A 22,620-nucleotide genomic window follows, 5' to 3' on the forward strand; every position below is an offset into this window, starting at 1 on the left:
AACACCTTTAACAACACCTGTCTTAAGTTCAAAAGCATTTCAAAACACCCTCATACACACTGCTGTATCATGTAATCTGAATACTGTTATATAACGATACCTCTTACCTTTTATTTTTGCCTTTGATAAAAGAAAACATTTAATAAAATGTTGTTTGGAAAAACAGTGGCGGCCTGTCAATAGTGGGCACACGGGCGCCGCCCCCCCAAGCTAGTCCTTTAAGAGTGCCCAGGCACAGGATACAGTGTCTATGGGTAGCCTGCCTAAAACACACGGGGGGGGGGGTTGAAGCAAGCAGACCAGCAGTTCCCCGCAGTCTCGGCAGTATCTGAATGAGCTGCAGGCTGGATAGAACATACAAGCTGGCTGGATGTGGCCCACAGCATGGGGTTTGGAGACCCCACCTCTAGTATGTTATTTGCCAACCTAGGGACCTCTTTCCAATATGATGTAGCTAAAACAATTTTAGGTGAATCTATTGTAGGGGCAATCCTGTAAAATTTTCAAAACATCTCTATTGACATTAATACCTGTACTGTTAGAGACTCAGAGGTCACCACAGCTTCATTATATTTTTCAGATGGTGGGCTTGAGTTATTAGAGAAGTAGAGAATGTTTATTTTCAAAGTGCATTTTAACTGCAGAGTGAATTTTTAACTTTAAAAAAAATTCTCAGTTAATAACGGGATAATTTACTAAAGGCTGTGGGGAAAAGCTCCGACAGGAACACAGACATGCAGAAAGGCTCTGACGGTGACAGAGACGTGTGGAAAGGCTATGATGAGATTATTTAAATTGTATTCATTTACTTATAAATAACTAATTTTTTCGGCACGTGAATATTTGTAAAATTCACAATGTGGCCCTCGGACTAAAAAGTTTGGAGACCCCTGTACTAGAGTGATCATATTTTGGTGTAATAAGCTTTTGGGATCAAGTAGGACAAGAATCTGTGGCCACAGTAAGTGAAACGTTGACTGGCCTGCTCTATCTGCTTACCAAAACTACGATAACCAAAACTTGGCTAGTAAAGTCAAAGGAAATTTAAGTCTGTATATTAGGCAATACAGACAAAAATTGAATTCCTCTAGCACAGTATATAATCACTGAAGATTATTAAAGTAAGTTGCATACTATTTATAAACTCAAGCTTTTTTATAACATCAAAACTTTAGTTAAAGAAAATTTCCTTTAAGATGCATCCTAAAGGTTATGGTGCTCTTGATTTTGTTATGGTTTTGAGTTATATAACTTAGGCAATGTCTTCATCTTCATGAATAATAGTAATGGCCACAATGTACTTTCAGATTGCTTTTCTCAAGTATATTGCTACATTAAAAGCAGAATAATTGTGTCTAATTTTGCTGGGTCCCTTTGTAATTAGGAAATAAAAGTTTCTCCCTTTTAATTTTTCCAAGCTAATCCACTGTGTGTAGTACCATCTATAATAATTATTGTCTCTTGTACTGCTATAACAGTGACATCACAGAAGTCAATTAGAACTTTTCATGGCTGAAGAGTGGGAACAATCTTTTATGCAAGTCTTACAAGATATAATAACACTGCTTTGTATGACATTTTCACTTAAGAAGACAGTGTATCTAATGTTTAGCTTTTTGTCAGGTTTAACATTCTATAAAGTATTAAAAGCTTGAATTTAAGCCATTATTTGCTTTTTGTTGAACTAAAGCCCATTACTGAAACAAATGAATGCCGCGTTTAGTTTAAAAAAAGAAGATATATACCATTAATATAATGTACTGGAAAAAATAATATGCCATTAGAAAATATATTGTAGAGTTTCTGGATAAAATGAAAAGCAATAGAAGAAACAGCTATAGGGAAGCACTGCTTACCTCATTGAAAATCATTAATTAAGCAATGGATTACTATTTTGCGGTGGATGAAAGTTTGCAGTTGTTGAATGTGAAAGGCCTAGACAGATTGATGGACACAGGGACAGTACCGTCAATAAAAAATAGACAACAAAAGCTTTTGTCATGCTTGACAGTTCAGTTTAAAAAAAGACCATGAGGGAAGTTAATAGTGTTTAACAAACAATTTGGGGCTGAATGTTGGTAGAAGGGAACATGGATTTTTGTTAGAATGTTATTTCTTTCACAGGCTGTTCACCGAATAAGATTTCTAGCGTTGCAATGAACCTATGCTGACTGCAGCACAATAAGTGCTTTATAAGTTGATATTTACTTTCCTGAAAATGTAATTCAAGAGAAACCATACAAAAGAATTGTATGTAGAGCTTTAACCTTTAAAAAAAAAATCACTTCTAAAACAAGTGAGCTAAAATAAGTAGAAATATCTGGATTATTGTTTTTCACACCATTTTTGTTGCAGTAACAGTTTTGATTTGTTTTTTTGTTTTTTTTTGCAGCAAACATATTTAACCACTTCAATACAGGGCACTTATACACCTTCCTGCCAAGACCAATTTTCAGCTTTCAGCACTGTTGCAGTTTGAATGACAATTGCGCGGCCATGCTACACTGTACCCAAACTAAATTTTTATAATTTTGTTCCTACAAATAGAGCTTTCTTTTGGTGGTATTTGATCATCTATGTGGTTTTTATTGTTTGCTAAACAAATTAAAAAATTTTGAAAAAAATACAAGTTTTGCTTTTTGTTTCTGTAAAAAAAATGTTGTAAATAAGTAAGTTTTCTCTTTCACTGATGGGCACTGATAAGGTGGCACTGACAGGCACTGATAAGGCGACACCGATGAGGTGGCACCAATGAGCGGGCACTGACGGGCACTGATGATGGGCACTGGTAGGTGGCACTGATATGCAGCACTGATGGTCATTGATAGGCGGCACTGATGGGCACTCATGGGTGGCACTGGTGGTCACTGATGGGCACTGATAGGTGACACAGATGGGCACTGAAAGGCTGCAAAGATGGGTTCTTATGGGTGGCACTGATGGACACTGATAGGCGGCACTGCTGGGCACTGATACGTGGCACTGATATGCGGCACTGATACGCGGCACTGATAGGCATCCCTGGTGGCACCGGCAGTGGTAGGCATTGTGAGTGGGCACTGACTTGCAGCTGCCTGGGCATTGATTGGCAGCTGCCTGGGCACAGATTAGTATTTCCTTGGGGGTCTAGGGGGCATACCTGGTGGTCCAGTGTGGATGGCTTCCCTGGTGGTCCTGGGCAGCTTCCCTAGTGGCCCTGGGTGGGATCCGAGGGGGGCTGTGCTGATAAACAATCAGCACAGACCCCCCCGTCAGGAGAGCAGCCGATCGGCTCTCCTCTACATGTGTCTGTCAGACACGAGTGAGGAAAAGCCGATCACTGGCTCTTCCTATTTACATCGTGATCAGCCATGTCCAATCGTGTCCATCAGAGACTCTTTACCTAGATCGGTGTTGCAGGGTGTCAGACTGACACCCGCAACAATGATCTCCGCTATGTGCGCCCCTGGGGGCGCGCAGCGGTTCAATATGCTGCGGACGTCATATGACGCCCAGTCAGGATATTGAAACCACTTTGCTGCCGTCATTATGCTATATGGCAGGCAGCAAGTGGTTAAGCAGCTGTTATAAGGCCACATGCACACTGTATTCTCTATGATACCTTTTCCCCTACAGGAGTTTAGCAGCAGAAAAACACAGCCACATGTGCATGTGCACTTATTTGCATTAATGCGCAATCACACATCTGCTGTTAAAGCATTCCATTGGCCAGAATGGTAATTTATTCTGGCCATTAGAATGTATTAATGCACCTAGCTTTAATGCATGCTTATGTACATTTAGGGGTTTTTTTTGTGCTCAAAAGCTTCTCTCCTGAACGCAGCTTTAATGGGGGTTTTTTCTGCCTCTAAACACCCCTGCCTCTAAGCTCCTGTAAATACCTATAATGTGCATGAATACATAGGCTAACATGGAGGAGTATTTAGAAGTAGAGAAAAAAAAAAAGCTCAAACCTGTAAAAGCAGCATTTTTGAGTGAAGTGTGCATAAGCTGTAAATATTTTTTTCATCCAGAGTTTTTATTTTTTGTTTTTGTGTAGGGATATTATTCATAAAAACTTTCTAATTATGGAAAATATAGACACCTTAATGTGTAATTTCAGCTTTATCTCAAAAAGAAATCTAGGTTTGACCCACCCTCTCCCAATTCTTGAGCTCGTTATTGGAGATTTAGGCCATCCGTTACTTTCAAGTATTAGAAAGAATTCTGAGTAAGTGGAAGTGACAGGCCCAGCCCTTCACTTTCTCAGACCCCTTTTACACCGAGGCAGTTTTCAGGCGTTTTTGCTCTAAAAAATAACACTTGTAAAGCGCCTGAAAACTGCCTCTCATGCCTCCCCAGTGTGAAAGCCTGAGTGCTTTCATACTGGGGAGGTGTGCTTGCAGGATGGGAAAAAAGTCCTGCTTGTATACAGCGCTCCTACACCACTCCTGCCCATTGGAATGAATGGGCAGTGCTTCTGAAGCACTGCAACACGGGCGCTTTTAACCATTTCTTCGGGCGCTAGCGGGGGTTAAAAGCACCCCCATTAGCGGCCGAAAAACGTGCCTCTAAAACGTCAGTAAAGCGTCGCTAAAACTAGCGGCACTTTACCGCTAATGGACCTGCCGCCCCAGTGTTAAAGGGGTCTCAGAGAAAGCTGGGATTGGTTTACCAGAGTTTCCTAGGACTTTGAAACCATGAGGGCAGTAAGAGCCTGTGCAAATATAGGGGAATGCAAAACCAACTTGAAGCAGGCAAAATACAGCTTTGCAAGAGGTCAGCTGAAGGTGAAATGCACGTGCTAATAAATTCCGAATTTTCTTAAAAGCAACTCAAACTGATATCAAACTAACACAATTTACACAAGACCAAACATATTAACATGGGTCCCAAAAGATACGTGTGGATACCTGAGGTCACATTGCATTTTTCTTCACATTTTTCAGATATTAATGAGAGAAAAGAGTTGCTTAGTAATCCAATAACTATACATATGTCATCATTATTTGACCAACATTTAAATCAAATTATTTAAAGAGACTGAGCAAACCTGTGATACCTATAATCAAACTGGTGACTCTGAAAGAATTTCTAAGCAACAAGTGAATGCATTTTGTAAGCTACTAATACTATCCAGAAAACACAGCAAGTTATGCCCCATACACACGATCCGAATATCGTATGAAAACGGTCGTCTGAGGAAGGATTGTACGATATTCGGATCATGTGTACACTACTTTCGACAGCTGATCAGGACCGTTCATCCGATATTATTCGATCGGACATACCCAAAAATTTTCCTCGTACGATTCCAGATCAGTCAGTATAGTTGTCATCCGAAAATACAATACAAATACATTACAACACATGACATCACTTCCGATTTTTTTGTCTGTCGTACGAGAATTTTTCGTGACTTTATTTAGCTATTCAATTTCTACTTCCGACTATTAAGCGAGAACGGTCGTACGATCGGTTGTAGGATATTCGGATTGTGTGTATGGGCCATTAGAAAGTTAACAAGCTTCAACTTAATCTGTGTAATCTGCAATCCATCTCTTTATGCAGCTTTTTATCTGTTTAATGGGAGTATACTTCTTAAAGCATGCACTGCATAATTTCCTATCTTCGTGCTTCTTGCATTCAATCACATTCACACTTCCAGGGCAGGTTTAAATCTGACTGGCTGTGACAATGAATTGTGTTGGCATTATTTAACATGAACCTTCCTAACGTTAGAGGGAGTAAGAAATGATTCCCCCTAACATAAGGAAGGGGGTGTTAAAAAGTGCTATTTATAGACAGTCAAATGGTCACTTTTTAAAAAGTGGTCCGCAGTAGCAACCTTTTTAATTTCTCTCAAGACGGGGTTCCTTTAAGATATATAAATTATCATAAATAATGCTTCTGCACTCTATGTATCCGGAAGCAGAAAATGCCTGTGTATACTGACCTTATGCATGATCCCATTAAACTGGTGGAGGGGCCATTAAATTTAGAAAACTCAGATCTCAAGGCTGACTACACCAATGCCTGGATAAAAAACTTAAATGCTGAGCAGCTATACTGTATGTCTTCTGTTTTAATTTTACATTTTCATTTAAACGTAATGTTTTTAAGCAGGTATAGAAGTTGTCATTTTGACTAACACAGGCAAGCTAGCAAATACTTCTAACTGTGTCACATACAGTACATATTACTATTCCCTTTTATGTATGCTCTAATAAATTGCCCATCATGAGGATATAGATGCATTAATCTCCAGCTGCAATCAAAGCTAGTGATAATAAACTGTCATTTATTGCTGCAAATAAGGGCACATTTTGACAACCAGCTGTTTGAATTCAACAGATAATCCTCTATAACCCTCAGTAATGAATGTAAAGCCCAACAACAGAGCACATTTTTACTGCTCAATCATCTGATTGCTTTGAGTTTCAATTTGTCAGAAGGGCTCTAATGGTCCGTACACACACGATCCGAATATCGTCCGAAAACTGTCGTCCGAGGAAGAATCGTACGATTTTTGGATTGTGTGTACTACTTTCGAGAGCCGATTACGACAGTTTATCCAATATTATTCGATCGGACAAGCATGAAAATATTCCTCATACGATACCAGATCGTACGATTTTCGTTTAGTCTGTATAGTTGTCGTCCGAAAATACAATACAAATACATTACAACACATGACATCACTTCCAATTTTTGTCATACGAGAATTTTCGTGACCTTAGTTACCTATTCAATTTCTACTTGCGACTAGTCGTACGATATTCAGATTGCGTGTACGGGCCATAAGGATGGAATCATTTTAATAAAAGATACTATGTAATTTAGAACATGAACCTATTAAATGTTTGAATATGTGCAATTTCTAAACCACACACCTGGAGACCATCTGGTCTTTTGATAGTGAAGTAATTCTTTCCAGGATTTAGGTGAATAATATGTGGCAATTAAATATACAGCTCATGGAGTTTGAAGTGGTAGTAAGCTCTGTGTGTTTAAAATCAGCTGAGAGGTGTTTTTTTTTTTTTAGAATAGAATAGAATTCTGTTCAGAAGTGTCCCCCCTGCATGTCAGTGGGTAATTTTATCTGAGCCACACATACGCAGTTCAGATCACATTTACAGCCCCCTCTGTGTGCCGTGGAGATGTAACTCCTGTATGCATGCACAGGAGTGACATCGCCGTGGCCCGGCCACTCAAGCAGCCAAAGATAGGAAACCAGGAAGGAACACCAGGGGAAGATGAAAGCGCCGGGGGAGCTGTGACAGCTCTCAGCAGGAGGGCTCCGTTTGCAGGTAAGTCTCTCATAATGTGCTAGTATGCAGTACATACCAGTACATTTTGGCTTAAACCTGCAGGGGGACCAGTTTTTCATTTTTTTTTTTAGGACTGGACTTTACTACCACTTTAGTACAATAAAGATCTAATTCTATGCAAATTGTGCTAGATTTTGAAAACAAATTAAACTTGTACATATAGCATTTTTAGCTCATCATTATAAAGCGTTTTTCATTAGCAAATAAGAGCACCGTATGTAAATCAAATTCTGTCAGTAAAATCCATACATTCTGAACCTGGTGAATCCACCTGCTAGCTGAAAGTATACCTATGTCAAAACTGTTTCTTTTGTAGTTTTGGGTAGAGTGGAAATGAGGTTTGAACCACTTTAGGTTTTTATTGTCTGTCTGTGATCCTGCTGGTACTCAGCCTGGTATCCTGTATTTGTCTTGGTGACCTGGTTGTACAAAACTTTAAGGTTGTTACTTTTGCCACTTGAGCAGGGGTTGAGGGAGAATCTTCAAAAGGAGACATTTGTAAATAACGACTGTCCAAGGGAGGATTTCTTTTTACTTGTGGTTATGTCTCTGGGAAATGAAGAGGGGGTTAAGTCTCCCCAGCTGGACACAGACAGCAAAAAACTGCCAAACTATATACCGTGTTTCCCCGAAAGTAAGACATCCCCCGAAAATAAGACCTACTGACAGTTTAGCTTCTCACTGTAATATAAGGCATCCCCCCGATAATAAGGCCTCCCCGATAAAAAGGCCACCCCGATAATAAGGCCACCGAAGCTACCCTAAAGCGTCTGACTCTTCTGGACCATAGCAGCGGGTGCCGTCACGCAGCTCACTGATTGGCCACAGCGCAGTCAGAGCTTTTCAGGCAGTGCGAGGTCTCTTTCAATCAGAGAGCCCGTGCCGCCGCCAGGACAAGCTGCTGTCTTCTGCTCGCTCTGCCCTGACGGAGTCTGGCTGACTCACAATTAGACAGTGAGTGAGTCGGGCACATTGTGTGGAATCTGGCCGGCACAGATACACAGGGGTGACTGAGGTGGGGGGGAAATGTCTGATAAAGGGGTGGGGGGATGTCTAGTAAAGGGGGGGTGGAATGTCTGGTGAAGTTGGGAGGGGGGAGAGACTAAATAATCCACTGTCCACTGGCACAGGGGTGGGGGGAGGGGGACTCACTTTAAATGACACAGGGTGGATTTGAGGGGGGGAATCAAAATAGCACAGAAGGATCAGAAGGGGGGGATCAAAAATGGCACAATAAATGTGTACCATATTCTTCTTCATGGAAAAATAAGACATCCCCTGAAAATAAGACCTAGCGCATCTTTGGGAGCAAAAATTAATATAAGACGCTGTCTTATTTTCGGGGGAAACAGGGTATATATATTTACCTGGCAGGCAAGATATCATGACCGCAAAGGGGGTTCTCTGAGTCCTGGCCATCCATTGTACTTCAGGTGTGTTAACATCTTGGGTTTCCCCAAATGTGGGTAAATCAGCTTAAAAAAATTGTGGTTGTGAGGACTGTGTCTGTGCTCGTCGGAAAAAGATATGATGGCTTTTCAGATGGGATTCCACTCAAGTTTTCCTTGCATAAACGCGGTCACGCAAACGTTTGCTGAAATTACGACCATCAAGAATGCAGTGACGTACAACACAACGACAAGCTGAGAAAATTAAGTTCAATGCTTCCGAGCATGCGTCAAATTGTTTCCAAGCATGAGTAGGGATTTTGCACGTCTGAATTACCACAGATGATCGCAATCTTTTGCTGGCTGGAATTCCGCCAGCAAAAGACCGATGGAGCATACACACGGTTGCATTTTCCGCCGAAAAACTCTCATCGGTCTTTTGCGGGCCAAAATTCCGATCGTGTGTACACGGCATTACTCTTTTCAAAAGGAATGTAAAAAAAAGTGGCTTTAGATACACTTTTATTCATCAAGTACATTTTAAATGCATATATGGATTTTTTTTTACCTGCCAAGGGATTTGTATTTGTGTACAGAGAGAATTGTGTTCCCCTGTCAGACAGTGCATTCATTTTTATTTTTTTTTAATTTTTAAATTTTAAGCAGAACAGAAGAATACAACACAATACAATGCAAATAGAAAACTGCTCATGACACAGTGGGGGTTTTTTACAAAAGGCAAATCCACTTTGCACTGCAAAAGTGCAGTCGCCCTAAATCTAAGGGGTAGGTCTGAAATGAGGGGAAGCTCTGCTGATTTTATCATCCAATTATGTGCAAGCTAAAATGCTGTTTTTTATTTTCCTTGCATGTCCCCCTCGGATCTACAGCGACTGCACTTCCAAGTGCACTTGCAGTGCAAAGTGGATTTTCCTTTAGTAAATAACCCCCATTATACCAACAATGGAACAAATAAATAATTTTTATTAGAAAATGATCAAGACTAGGGCATACAATACTCAGTAATTACATCAAACCACAGCAAATAGGATCAGGTGTTTAAAACAGTCCCCACATGGAAAAAGGGCCAACGATAGTACAAAGCTTGTACGGATTGCTTCCTCAAGCATTTCAAGGTGGAGCCTCTCCAAGGCATAGAACAGGGAAATAAGAAAAGGATAAAAAAAGGGGGGTGGGGAAAGATCACAAAAATGTGGGGGGGATGAGTTAGGGTCCCGGTGGAGGGCATCCATGAAACCAGAGGGCAACCCTTCAGAAGGTCAGGAGATGAAGTGTCCAGAGACAAAGCAAAAACCTTAACAGGCCATGCACTGATCAAAATTCAGCTTGTTCAGCAGGGACAGGCCAAGATTCAATCCATGTGGGCAGGCTGATTGTATCCAAATCGATTAATTGATCAGCGTGGGTACAACCATCCTGTCAGATTATTGCTAGCAGCTATAGCCACTAGCAGTAATCATTATCTTCCACTGATTGGAAAGACTCCCCATCCCCCTCCCCGGTAGCAGAACACAGTAGCGCTATGGGAGGTATTCCCCCATCAACCCTGACTGTGTTGATGGGTGGGTCAAAGGATTTCCTTTCCTTCAACCCATAGTAGAAGTAAAGAAAATTGATTCATCTGTGGGCTGAATAAGAAGGTCAACCTACAGCCATAGCATTTCCAACTTCCTGGGAAGAGGTAAAAATCCATCCACTGAAACCATGTTTTTATAAACTTCTCAGTTTTATAGTGGCAGGTGGCTATAGCGTTTAGATCTTTAACCCCCACTACATCAGCAACACCCCATGATCAAGATCATGGGATGAAATCACAAGCCAAGTATTGCTGAATGAACAATAATGCATGGATTAAATGTTTATTTTTTAACAAAGAGACTTTGCATGTCTTTTGTAATTCTTTTAACCTCAATAATTGGTGTTTTTGTATATGCCATGAGGTCACCATTAATGTGACTTATTTTCTTGCACAATGATAACCACCCCCAGATAAGCCTACTACTCACTAGTAGTTTTTTTCTGATGTTAGTACAGCAATCTCCCCTGCCAAGCTATTGCGTTCTGACAGGGGGACAGCCCCCTTGTCAGAACACTTTGGTCAGCACTTTCAGCTGTTGGCTGGGAACGCAGATCAGGAACTGGTTGGCTGCTGGTTTCCAGCATGGTCGTCTGACAGAAGCCATCCTCTGTCTGACTGGCTGCCATACACACGGGTCGAATGCCAGCCAATTTATATTCAACTGGCCAATGTCGGCCCATGTGTACTAGGCTTTAGATATTTAAATAGTCTCTGTCATGCTGATTAATCAGACTGCTTAGATTATCTAATTTTCTATCCTTTGCTCCTGTTGTAGAGAAATGAGTATGAATGATCTGGCATCACCCATAGGTTGTTAAATTTTGGTTTCATAAGCAATAATGTGCCTCCATGCAAACATATGTATATATATATATATATATATATATATATATATATATATATATATATATATATATATATACAGTACAGTATATGAAAAACACAATACATTTATTGCAATAAGTAATCAATAAATTCCTATTAACTGTGATGATATATTAAATCAAAAAAGTTCAGAATAAAGTGTATTCCAATGAGAAAAACATGGGGAAAAAAAGGGGTGTCTTTCCAGTGTCTAAGGAAAACCTTCCACCTTGAATCTTAACACACTACCACTTGTGCTCCGTGGACCCTTTTTTTTTCGCATTGATATACATTTTTTACTCATTGGCATGCACTTTATTTTTATATATATATATATATATATATATATATATATATATATATATATATATATATACTGTGTATATATACTGTGTATATATACTGTATGTTTGTATAGAGGTGCTGCACATTATTGTATATGTTTCAGTTTGATTTTGTATGTAGACGTATTGCTAGCTGCCTTCTCTATACCTCCACCGCAGACTTCTTTTTACTATTTGCAAAGTTTAGTTTCAGACTGACTATCAAATCTTTTGAGCATTTTTTGTGTAGCACATTTGTTCTCCAAGTACTTACCAGTTCGTGTAATTTGAGCAAACCTATGAATTCTTTGAGTTGTGACGTGTTTATACCAGCTGAAAATGTAAATTCTGTGTATTCCTTTTCGTATTTGTCTCCATTTCAATTGTATTTAATACAAAGCTACCAGCTGTGGTTCTAAGTATTTATTTAGAGCAGTTCTGCAAAGCTTGACTGTACTCATCTGCTACAGAATGATGTATTAAATAGAAGTAACCCCTTTTTAACATGCCAGATAACTATAAGCTTATGCGTTAAAGACCACAATAAAAATATTTAAATAATTGTAAACACTTTAGTTATTTTAGGTATATTATTTATTACAAATAAATGGGATTCTCTCAGCTCTTATGTCCATTATATGCTTCACTTGTGCTGTGAAGGGATGTGCTTAGGATTTTTTTTTGTAATTTTCAGTAGCTTATTATTGAGCTTATTTTAAGGTGTGTTTTCAGCTGTGTTTTCAGCTCATAAAACGCTTGTAAAATGCCCGAAAAAATGCCTGAAAAACGCCCAACAAGCAAAATCCTATCTGCTCACATCAGAGCGTGTTGTCACCTGAAGAAAAATGCCTAAAAAACACCTTAAGGTGGTGAAATGTTGGCAAAAATGTAGCAAAAAACATGGTAAAACGTGCGACTTTGAAATGCTCAGGTGTGAATGCAGCCTTAATGGATATCTTATATTAGAAAATATCAGTATATCTTTCTGTGTCCACTCCTATTTTAAAAATGTAATCTCAAGAAACCTGCATAAAAGACTTCAACAGACCCCCTCCTCAAAACTAATCATACCCAAAAGTGTTTACATGAAAACATAGTAAAAAAGAACTGCTTTACACTGGGGTTTACTTACCAAAGGCATATCCACTTTGCACTACAAGTGCACTTGGAAGTGCAGTCACTGTAGATTTGAGGGGGATATGCAAGGAAAATAAAAAACAGCATTTTTGCTTGTACATGATTGGATGCTTTAATCAGCAGAGCCTCCCCTCATTTCAGATCTTCCCCTTAGATTTACAGCGACTGCACCTCCAAGTGCACTTGCAGTGCACTTGTAGTGCAAAGTGGATTTGCCTTTAGTTAATCAACCCCTATGTGTCTATACATTTTCTATGGCATGTTATCTGTATATTTTGTAATAAATATTCATTTTACGTGGCACAGTACTACTCAATATTTTTGATTGTTTGCTGGAGTATGAATTTTCTTTTGGATCGGATTAGTTTTGAGGAGGAGTCTGTCTTTTATGCAGATTTTTCAGGTTAAAGTTTTATATGAAAGATACCAGAGACCTCAGAACTGGGTAGAAGGAGGCCTTGGCTTTTTATTTGACTAGAAAAGGCCATTTCAGAACCAAGCGCGGCACCCTTTGGGCTCCTTTTGCTAATCTCGTGTTAGTAAAAGTTTGGTGAGAGATGATTTGCGCTTTTTCAGACTCGTGGCTTTCAGATCGTTTTCTGCGGTTCAGTTTGTGCTTGTGGGTTTGTATCTGCTCTTCAGTGCATGCAAGCAAGCTACGCGTGACTTGTCATTGTGTTCTTGTTCGTTCGTTACTGTTTTTCAGGTCGCTCTTCACAGGCCTTGCTGTTCTTCAGTGCGTTCTGTTACTTCATTCTGAGCAGCCGACCGTTTTCTAGCCATGTTGCGTATACGTACTCCTCGTAGAGTTCGTGCTGTGCGGGGGCTTGGTGTTGGGGTCCTGACCTTGACACAAGTCCAGTCCATGAACAGGGTGGGGAGGAGTTCATGGACCAAGAATTGGTTGCTTCAGCGTGACCATTTCTCTCATATGCCTTTGCTCTGTGAGATCCGTTAGAATAATCCTGATGATTTTAGGAACTTTCTCCAGATGACGGACCCCGTATTTCACCGTTTGTTGGCTTCGCTGACCCCCTATATCAGCAGGCAGGATACCTGCATGAGGCAAGCCATCACTCCGGAGCAGAGGCTCGTCGCTACCCTGCGGTACTTGGCGACGGGGAGAAGTCTGCAGGACTTGAAGTTCTCGACAGGCATCTCCCCCCAGGCTCTGGGGATCATTATCCCAGAGACCTGTTCTGCCATCATCCAGGTCCTGCAGAAGGAGTATATGAAGGTAAGATTTTTTTCCTTTAATATCACATTTTATTGTATATAATGTTTGCTAATATATTGTATTTCTTTCCTCATTCCCTAATTACCATGATTGTAATATGCTGTGAATGTCCCCTTTGTCCTCATTCATGCTGGAATTTTATCTAATTTTTTTTTTGTCCTTCATACATATTTGCCTTCACTTACCTCCCCAGCATGCTCTCCTGCCCCTATATTCACCTCATGTAGTCACTTAACAGTGTATTTTATCAGCTCCATAGTAGTGCTTTACCCCAAACAACCCCTAAAATGTTTAGAAATGTGATTTGTGCTTTAAATTCAGGCAGAGTGCCAGAGGCTTGTTTTTGTGGTGTCCCCAAATCATTTTTAACCCTCCCTCCCCCCAACTGCTAAGTCAGCTGATCCCAATTCTCTATCTATCCTCAATTATCTATCTGCTGACTTTGCCAAACCCATACACACTATACCCATCTCTTTTGTGGTCAGATGTGTGGATGAATTCCCCAAAGCATGTAGTGCAAGGGCCTGCCGGTATACTTTCAAATGGTACTGTTTAAAGTTTTTTTATCCTATTATTATCTTGATAGGTAATAGCAGAATGTCCAAATGTGCTCAAATGTGTACAATGTGTATTTATATCTTTGTATTATGACACTTCTTACCTGTCCAGTGGGCTGCCAATAGTGTAACTAAGGAGGGGCTGTTCAAAGTTATACCCATTATTTAGGCATTCATCTCTCAATGAAGTGGAGAGGGTTACCTGTCAAAGAGCTCCCCCCCCATAATGTTAGAAATGGCCCATGAGAGGGGGTGGGGGAGGGGGAATCTGATAGGTGTACCTTATACTTTGGTGTTTAAAAATTCCCATTACTAAATGTTATCTTGATGTTGGCCAAGAATGTTTGTGTCTAATCTGCTTTCCATGTTTTTATGTGCAAAAAGACTAATTTTTTTTTTCCTCCACAGTTTCCTTCCACGCCACAGGAATGGCAGACTGTGGCCTCCCACTTTGCCCAGCGGTGGGACTTTCCTAACTGCGGAGGGGCAATTGATGGGAAACACGTCCACATCGTCCCACCACCCAACTCGGGGTCATACTATTATAATTATAAAGGGTTAGTATTGTGATGTTGGCGGTGGTGTCGGCTAATTATGAGTTCCTGTATGTGGACGTGGGGAAGAATGGCCGGATGTCCGATGGTGGAGTCATCGCCCAGACGGAGTTTTACAGGCGTCTCCAGAATGGCAGCTTTGACTTGCCACCTCCAGAAGACAATGTGGAAGGACTCCCATTCGTCTTCGTTGCAGATGAAGCCTTTGCGCTGGGGGACCACCTTATGCGGCCATACCCGATGAGGACCCTCACCCCGGACCAGAGGGTTTTTAATTACCGGCTGGCCAGAGCCAGAAGAGTGGTGGAGAACACATTTGGAATCATGGCCAGCCGGGTTCCGCCTATTTCTTACACACATCCATATGGCGGAGTATAAACTGAATCATATAATCCTGGCGTGCTGTGTTCTACATAACTTTTTACGGCAACATTCTGCCAACTATTTCTCAGTTGGGCCTGAGGCCGGAATTATAAATGAAACAACCCTGACAGCGCTTGAAAGTGGCCGTCCTGGCTTGCCCTCCCTGAGTGCCCGTGATGTCCGGCTAAGATACCTTGAGATCTTTGCGGGTAGGGGGGCCATCAATATGCCAGACAATTTGTGAAACCTTGATCAAATAAAAAAAAAATTAAGCAAATCTTTGGTGACATTTACTGCTTGTGTTTGTTTTAGCTGACCCTGACCGAAATGTGGTGGGTCCTGAAAATGGCGTGATTGTGTAACCTTATACAAAGCACTGTTGGGTGTTATTTACTAAAGGCAAATACACTTTGCACTACAAGTGCACTTGAAAATGCACTGAAACTGCACTTGTAGTGCAAAGTGGATTTGCCCTTAGGAAATAACACCCATTGTCACAGAAAGCAGAAATTTCATCACCACAAAAGTGTTGTAGCGTTGAGACAATAATCCACACATTCTTGATTAACAATCTTTTTAATACCTGCAGAATCACATGTGCATTTAGAAAAGGTTTTTAAAGCAAACCAACATGTTTGTTGTATAACAATTTTTATGGTGGCATTATCAAAAATAGAAATGTCCAATTAAGATAAAACAGGCATGTTTCAAAACAACAAGAAAGACACAAATCTTGAACTTACAAAGTTCACATTAGGTAAAACTTGAAGGCAATATCAGACATGAGTATTTAGGAACTGTGTTTGATATTGCGTTCAGATGGGGTGAAGTTACCCCAGGAAAAGCCAAATTTTGAAGATGCACACCAATTGCCGAATGTCAACATGTGCTAGCTGCCATCACGGGGGATCAAGGGACGTGTTTTGGGGGAGCAACCCCTTCCTCTCAGCTACTTTATTAGTGAGGAAGGGGTTGCACCCCCAAAACGCGTCCATTGATCTCCCGTGATGGCAGATAGCACATGTTGACACACTGTGTGTATCCTCAAAATTTGGCTTTTCTAAAAATCGCTAAAACATTTTTAACATTGTAGCACACAAAAAAACAAAGGGATTTGGAGGGGTTTTAAACTCTCCCCAAAACAGCTTCACAGATGGAGACCCCCCTATAGTATCCACTGGAGCACCTGTGTGGGCCCCCTAATAAAAAGGGTGTTCTTGTGTCCCACACTAGTGCTCCAGCGTCCAGATGTGAAAACAGCTGCTGAGTGTCCTCTCCTTACACAGAATCTAGTTTGCATTTCATTCTAGTAACAAACCCATCTACACAACCAAATATTTTTCATATAAGTAGGCCCTAAAAAATGTGGGCAAATGCATATGGCCTAAACAATGGTGTTTTATAGGCCGAAAGAAAAATGTTTAATACGAACGAATAATGTGCCCATGAACATGAAAGTTGCCATTTTAAACTGTACAACACTTAAGAAAAGCACATGGAGCAGCACGAACGTAATAAAGACAAAAAGAATAGGAACACAGCACAACTACTTACTTTTTTGCAGCACTTTCCGGATCTTTCTGTACTGCTCGGGCTCTCTTAATTTCAGGTCCGACCACCGCTTCCTGAGCTGATCTTTCGATCGTTGTACCCCGAAATTCCGGTGCAGACTTTTGACCACTTTCGCCATGATCTTGGCCTTTCTGATATTGGGGTTGGGGTAAGGTCCATACTTTCGGTCATAGTCGGCCTTCTTCAGGATGTCGACCATCTCCAACATCTCACCAAAGGACATATTTGAGGCCTTAAATCGTCTCCTTCTGGATCGGGGCGTTTCCGGATCCGGGCTTTCCTCCTCCTCGTTGCTATAATTAGCACGCACCTGCTCTGACTCCGCCATGTGCTCTTCACCCACTGCACCGAACGAAAAGGGGCGGGGAATAGACTAGAAAGAACGTCAGGGGCGTGCGGAGTTACACGCATGCACAGTGTATATAAAGCGTAACACACGTGCATAGTACGTACAATCTGTGAGCGGGGGAAGGAGTATCGGAGGCGCCGATCGTGATAACGAAGGTAAGAGCCAAACTTGGGCCTATACTGCTTCTAGATTGAGGCCTATATTGTAACTAGATTAGGAGAGCTTTGCCTGACATTAGGGTTTGTCTTGTGTTGTGTCTTGCAGTGAAAATGGATATCTTGAAAGATACCGACTTTATGGCAATCTTCATAGATATGTTCAGGGAGCTGCCTTGTCTTTGGGAGATAAACCACCCACATTATAAGAACCAAACAAAGAGGAAGTCAGCACTGGATCAATTGCTGGAATTTGTGAAGACAGTGATCCCCACGGCAGACATGACCTATTTGAAGATCCTAATTGGTGGCCTGAGGAGCACTTATCTAAGGGAGCACAAGAAGGTCCAGGATTCCCAGAGAACAGGAGCTGCAGATGACATTTATGTCCCCAGGATGTGGCACTATGACAGGCTGCATTTTCTGGCAGGCCAGACTGAACCCAGGTCATCACTCTCCAGTCTTCCTTCCATGCTTCCTTCCCCCCCAGCTAAGGCTTCTGACGCCCAACCTGGGCCTTCCAGGCAGCAACATGTGGAGGAGCCCAGCTTGAGCCAGGTATAGCATTCCTCTAAATATTTCTGCTTGTCCAATCAATGATGTTAACTAGATGTTAGTTTGGAGTACTAATTTATGATTGGGATTGATAATGCAGAAACTAAAACCATGTCCCTTTTTCATACACAGGGAAGTCTCAGCCAGGAGGTGGCTGGGCCGAGCAGGCTGCCTGATATCCAGGTCCCTCCCAGCCACCTGCAAAGAGGAAGTGGCAGGAAGAGGAGTACCCTGGAGGAGGATGCCATAGGCCTCTTTTGGAAGGCTACAGAGGCCCTGACAGCCCCCCACACTGTGGAGGAGGACTTTGCTGGCATAATTGCCTGCAAAATGCAGCGGATGGAGGAGGGCCAACAACTCATGTGTAAGTCCTTAATGTTGGAAGCTCTCAATAAGTGGTTGAGGGGCCAAATAACATCTGCTACCCACATTTGTGACCTCACACATGGTCCTCCTCCTCCTCCAGGTCCTACTCCTCCTCCTGCCACATCTCCAACAGCAGAGCCACAGCCAGGAAGGAAGCGTGAAAAGAAGACCAGAAAGTGATGACCCTGGGTCCAGTCTGGTCTGGCAAAAGATGCAGGCTCTTGTAGTACCACAGCCTGGGGACATAGATGTCATCTGCTGCTTTCCGGATCTTGGGGACTTCTGGACCAGACTGCACTCCCTTAGATATGGACTCCTCAGGCCACCAATTTTGATGTTAAATAATTGATGTCTGCCCTGGGGGTCCAAGGCTTCACTAATTTCTGCTGTTTCTCCAGCGTTGCCTCCCTCTTTGTTTGGTTCTGAGCCCTTAATAAAGGATTTTTGGTTTCAACTATACTCTCCTATGTGTGTTTTCCTTCAAAAAGGACAGTTTGTTTGTGAGGATTCAGGTACATTTCTAAAGTACAATGTGAAATTAATAAGGGACACCAACACCAAACAATCTCCTTGAGATTAAATAATATAAGATATTAATAGTGTTGTGGTAACTTGACACACAAAACACACACAAAAATATTCTGGAGTAAAACTAAAAATAAAATAAAACAAAGATCAGCCTTAAAAAAAAAAAAAAATTCTGCCTTAAAAAAAAAACACAAAAATATTTTTGTCAGATGTGACAAATCAAAATATATTAAGGGAATCCCAATAAATAATAAAGAAAGAAGTTTGTGAGAAGTCTGTGTGAATATGAGCAGCAAAACTACTTCATTCTTCTCACATTATAAATAAGAAGAGAGTGCGCTGTATTAAACCATTTTTAACATTGCACCGTGACGAAAGTGTTGTATCCATTGCGAACGCTAAGTTTACCAGACCGAGCTGTTCCATCTCGGAATTTCTTCTGAGCATGCGTGGCACTTTGTGCGTCGGAACAGGCCACACACGGTCGGAATTGACGCGTTCGGATTTTGTTGTTGGAAAATTTTATAGCCTGCTCTCAAACTTTGTGTGTCGGAAAATCAGATGGAAAATGTCCGATGGAGCCCACACACGGTCGGAATTTCCGACAACATGCTCCGATCAGACATTTTCCATCGGAAAATCGACCGTGTTTATGGGGCCTAAGTCTTCACAAGGTTGTCAAACACTGTTGCTGGTATGTTGACCCATTCCTCTACGCAGATCTCCTCTACAGCAGTGATGTTTTGGGGCTATCGCTGGGCAACACGGACTTTCAACTCCCTCCAAAGGTTTTCTATGGGGTTGAGATCTGGAGACTAGCTAGGCCACTCCAGGACCTTGAAATGCTTCTTACGAAGCCACTCCTTCGTTGCCTGGGCAGTGTGTTTGGGATCATTGTCATGCTGAAAAACCCAGCCACGTTTCATCTTCAATGCCCTTGCTGATGGGAGGAGGTTTGCACTCAAAATCTCACGATACATGGCCCCATTCATACTTTCATGTACACGGATCAGTCGTCCTGTTCCCTTTGCAGAGAAACAGCCCCAAAGCATGATGTTGCCACCCCCATGCTTCACAGTAGGTATGGTGTTCTTTGGTTGCAACTCAGCATTCTCTCTCCTCCAAACACGACGAGTTGTGTTTCTACCAAACAGTTCTACTTTGGTTTCATCTGACCATATGACATTCTCCCAATCTTCTTCTGGATCATCCAAATGCTCTCTAGCAAACCTCAGACGGGCCCGGACATGTACTGGCTTAAGCAGGGGAACACGTCTGGCACTGCAGGATCTGAGTCCCTGGCGGCGTAGTGTGTTACTGATAGTAGCCTTTGTTACGTTGGTCCCAGCTCTCTGCAGGTCATTCACTAGGTCCCCCCCGTGTGGTTCTGGGATTTTTGCTCACCGTTCTTATGATCATTTTGACCCCACGGGGTGAGATCTTGCGCGGAGCCCCAGATCGAGGGAGATTATCAGTGGTCTAGTATGTCTTCCATTTTCTAATTATTGCTCCCACAGTTGATTTCTTCACACCAAGCTGCTTGGCTATTTCAGATCCAGTCTTCCCAGCCTTGTGCAGGTCTACAATTTTGTTTCTGGTGTCCTTCGACAGCTCTTTGGATCTTCACCATAGTGGAGTTTGGAGTGTGACTGTTTGATGTTGTGGACAGATTCCTTTTATACTGATAACAAGTTCAAACAGGTGCCATTAATACAGGTAATGAGTGGAGGTCAGAGGAGCCTCTTAACCAGAGCCCCGGACCATTATGCTGCCTAAGGACCAGAGGTATTTTTCCAATTTGTCACTGCGTCGCTTTAACTGCTAATTGCGCGGTCATGCAATGCTGTACCCAAACAAAATTTGCGTCCTTTTCTTCCTACAAATAGAGCTTTCTTTTGATGTTATTTGATCACCTCTGCGGTTTTTATTTTTTGCGCTAAAAACGGAAAAAGACCGAAAATTTTGAAAAAAAATGATATTTTCTATTTTTGTTATAAAAAAAATCCAATAAACTCAATTTTAGTCATACATTTAGGCCAAAATGTATTCGGCCACATGTCTTTGGTAAAAAAAATGTCAATAAGCGTATATTTATTGGTTTGCGCAAAAGTTATAGCGTCTACAAACTAGGGTACATTTTCTGGAATTTACACAGCTTTTAGTTTATGACTGCCTATGTCATTTCTTGAGGTGCTAAAATGGCAGGGCAGTACAAACCACCCCCAAATGGCCCCATTTTGGAAAGTAGACACCCCAAGGAAATTGCTGAGTAGCATGTTGAACCCATTGAATATTTATTTTTTTTGTCCCAAGTGATTGAATAATGACAAAAAAAAAAAAAAATATTTACAAAAAGTTGTCACTAAATGATATATTGCTCACACAGGCCATGGGCCTATGTGGAATTGCACCCCAAAATACATTCAGCTGCTTCTCCTGAGTATGGGGATACCACATGTGTGGGACTTTTTGGGAGCCTAGCCACGTACGGGGCCCCGAAATCCAATCACCGCCTTCAGGATTTCTAAGGGTGTAAATTTTTTATTTCACTCTTCACTGCCTATCACAGTTTCGGAGGCCATGGAATGCCCAGGTGGCACAAAACCCCCCCAAATGACCGCATTTTGGAAAGTAGACACCCCAAGCTATTTGCTGAGAGGCATATTGAGTCCATGGAATATTTTATATTTTGACACAAGTTGCGGGAAAGTGACACTTTTTTTTTTTTTTTTTGCACAAAGTTGTCACTAAATGATATATTGCTCACACAGGCCATGGGCATATATGGAATTGCACCCCAAAATACATTTAGCTGCTTCTCCTGAGTATGGGGATACCACATGTGTGGGACTTTTTGGGAGCCTAGCCGCGTACGGGACCCCGAAAACCAATCACCGCCTTCAGGATTTCTAAGGGTGTAAATTTTTGATTTCACTCTTCACTGCCTATCACAGTTTTGGAGGCCATGGAATGCCCAGGTGGCACAAAACCCCCCCAAATGACCCCATTTTGGAAAGTAGACACCCCAAGCTATTTGCTGAGAGGCATGGTGAGTATTTTGCAGCTCTCATTTGTTTTTGAAAATGAAGAAAGACAAGAAAAAACATTTTTTTTTCTTTTTTCAATTTTCAAAACTTCGTGCCAAAAAGTGAGGTCTGCAAAATACTCGCTATACCTCTCAGCAAATAGCTTGGGTGTCTACTTTCCAAAATGGGGTCATTTGGGGGGGGGGGGGGGTTGTGCCACCTGGGCATTCCATGGCCTCCGAAACTGTGATAGGCAGTGAAGAGTGAAATCAAAAATTCACGCCCTTAGAAAGCCTTAAGGTGGTGCTTGGCTTTCGGGGTCCCGTACGCGCCTAGGCTCCCAAAAAGTCTCACACATGTGGTATCCCCGTACTCAGGAGAAGCAGCAGAATGTATTTTGGGGTGTAATTTCACATATTCCCATGGCATGTTTGAGCAATATATCATTTAGTGACAACTTTGTGCAAAAATAAAAAATTTGTCTCTTTCCTGCAACTTGTGTCACAATATAAAAAATTACATGGACTCGACATGACTCTCAGCAAATAGCTTGGGGTGTCTACTTTCCAAAATGGGGTCATTTGGGGGGGTTTTGAACTGTCCTGGCATTTTATGCACAACATTTAGAAGCTTATGTCACACATCACCCACTCTTCTAACCACTTAAGACAAAGCCCTTTCTGACACTTTTTGTTTACATGAAAAAGTTATTTTTTTTTGCAAGAAAATTACTTTG

General features: G+C 41.5%; 1 protein-coding gene across 3 annotated transcripts in view; it reads left to right on the forward strand.

The window, feature by feature from the left end:
- PUDP (pseudouridine 5'-phosphatase) overlaps nucleotides 1–22,620 on the forward strand; it is a 634,921-nt gene that overhangs the window by 529,385 nt on the left and 82,916 nt on the right. The window contains exon 4 of one of the 3 annotated variants that reach the window (XM_073616377.1): nucleotides 2,393–2,516. The exons of the other annotated variants lie outside the window; for them this stretch is intronic. Coding sequence (XP_073472478.1) covers nucleotides 2,393–2,479 — 87 coding nt within the window. The 3' untranslated portion in view covers nucleotides 2,480–2,516. Of the gene's footprint in view, nucleotides 1–2,392; nucleotides 2,517–22,620 lie in introns of those variants that run through there. 3 annotated transcript variants of the gene reach the window in all.

This window comes from Aquarana catesbeiana, linkage group LG02 (genome assembly GCF_042186555.1).
Source record: "Aquarana catesbeiana isolate 2022-GZ linkage group LG02, ASM4218655v1, whole genome shotgun sequence".
In the NCBI taxonomy this organism is placed as follows: domain Eukaryota; kingdom Metazoa; phylum Chordata; class Amphibia; order Anura; family Ranidae; genus Aquarana; species Aquarana catesbeiana.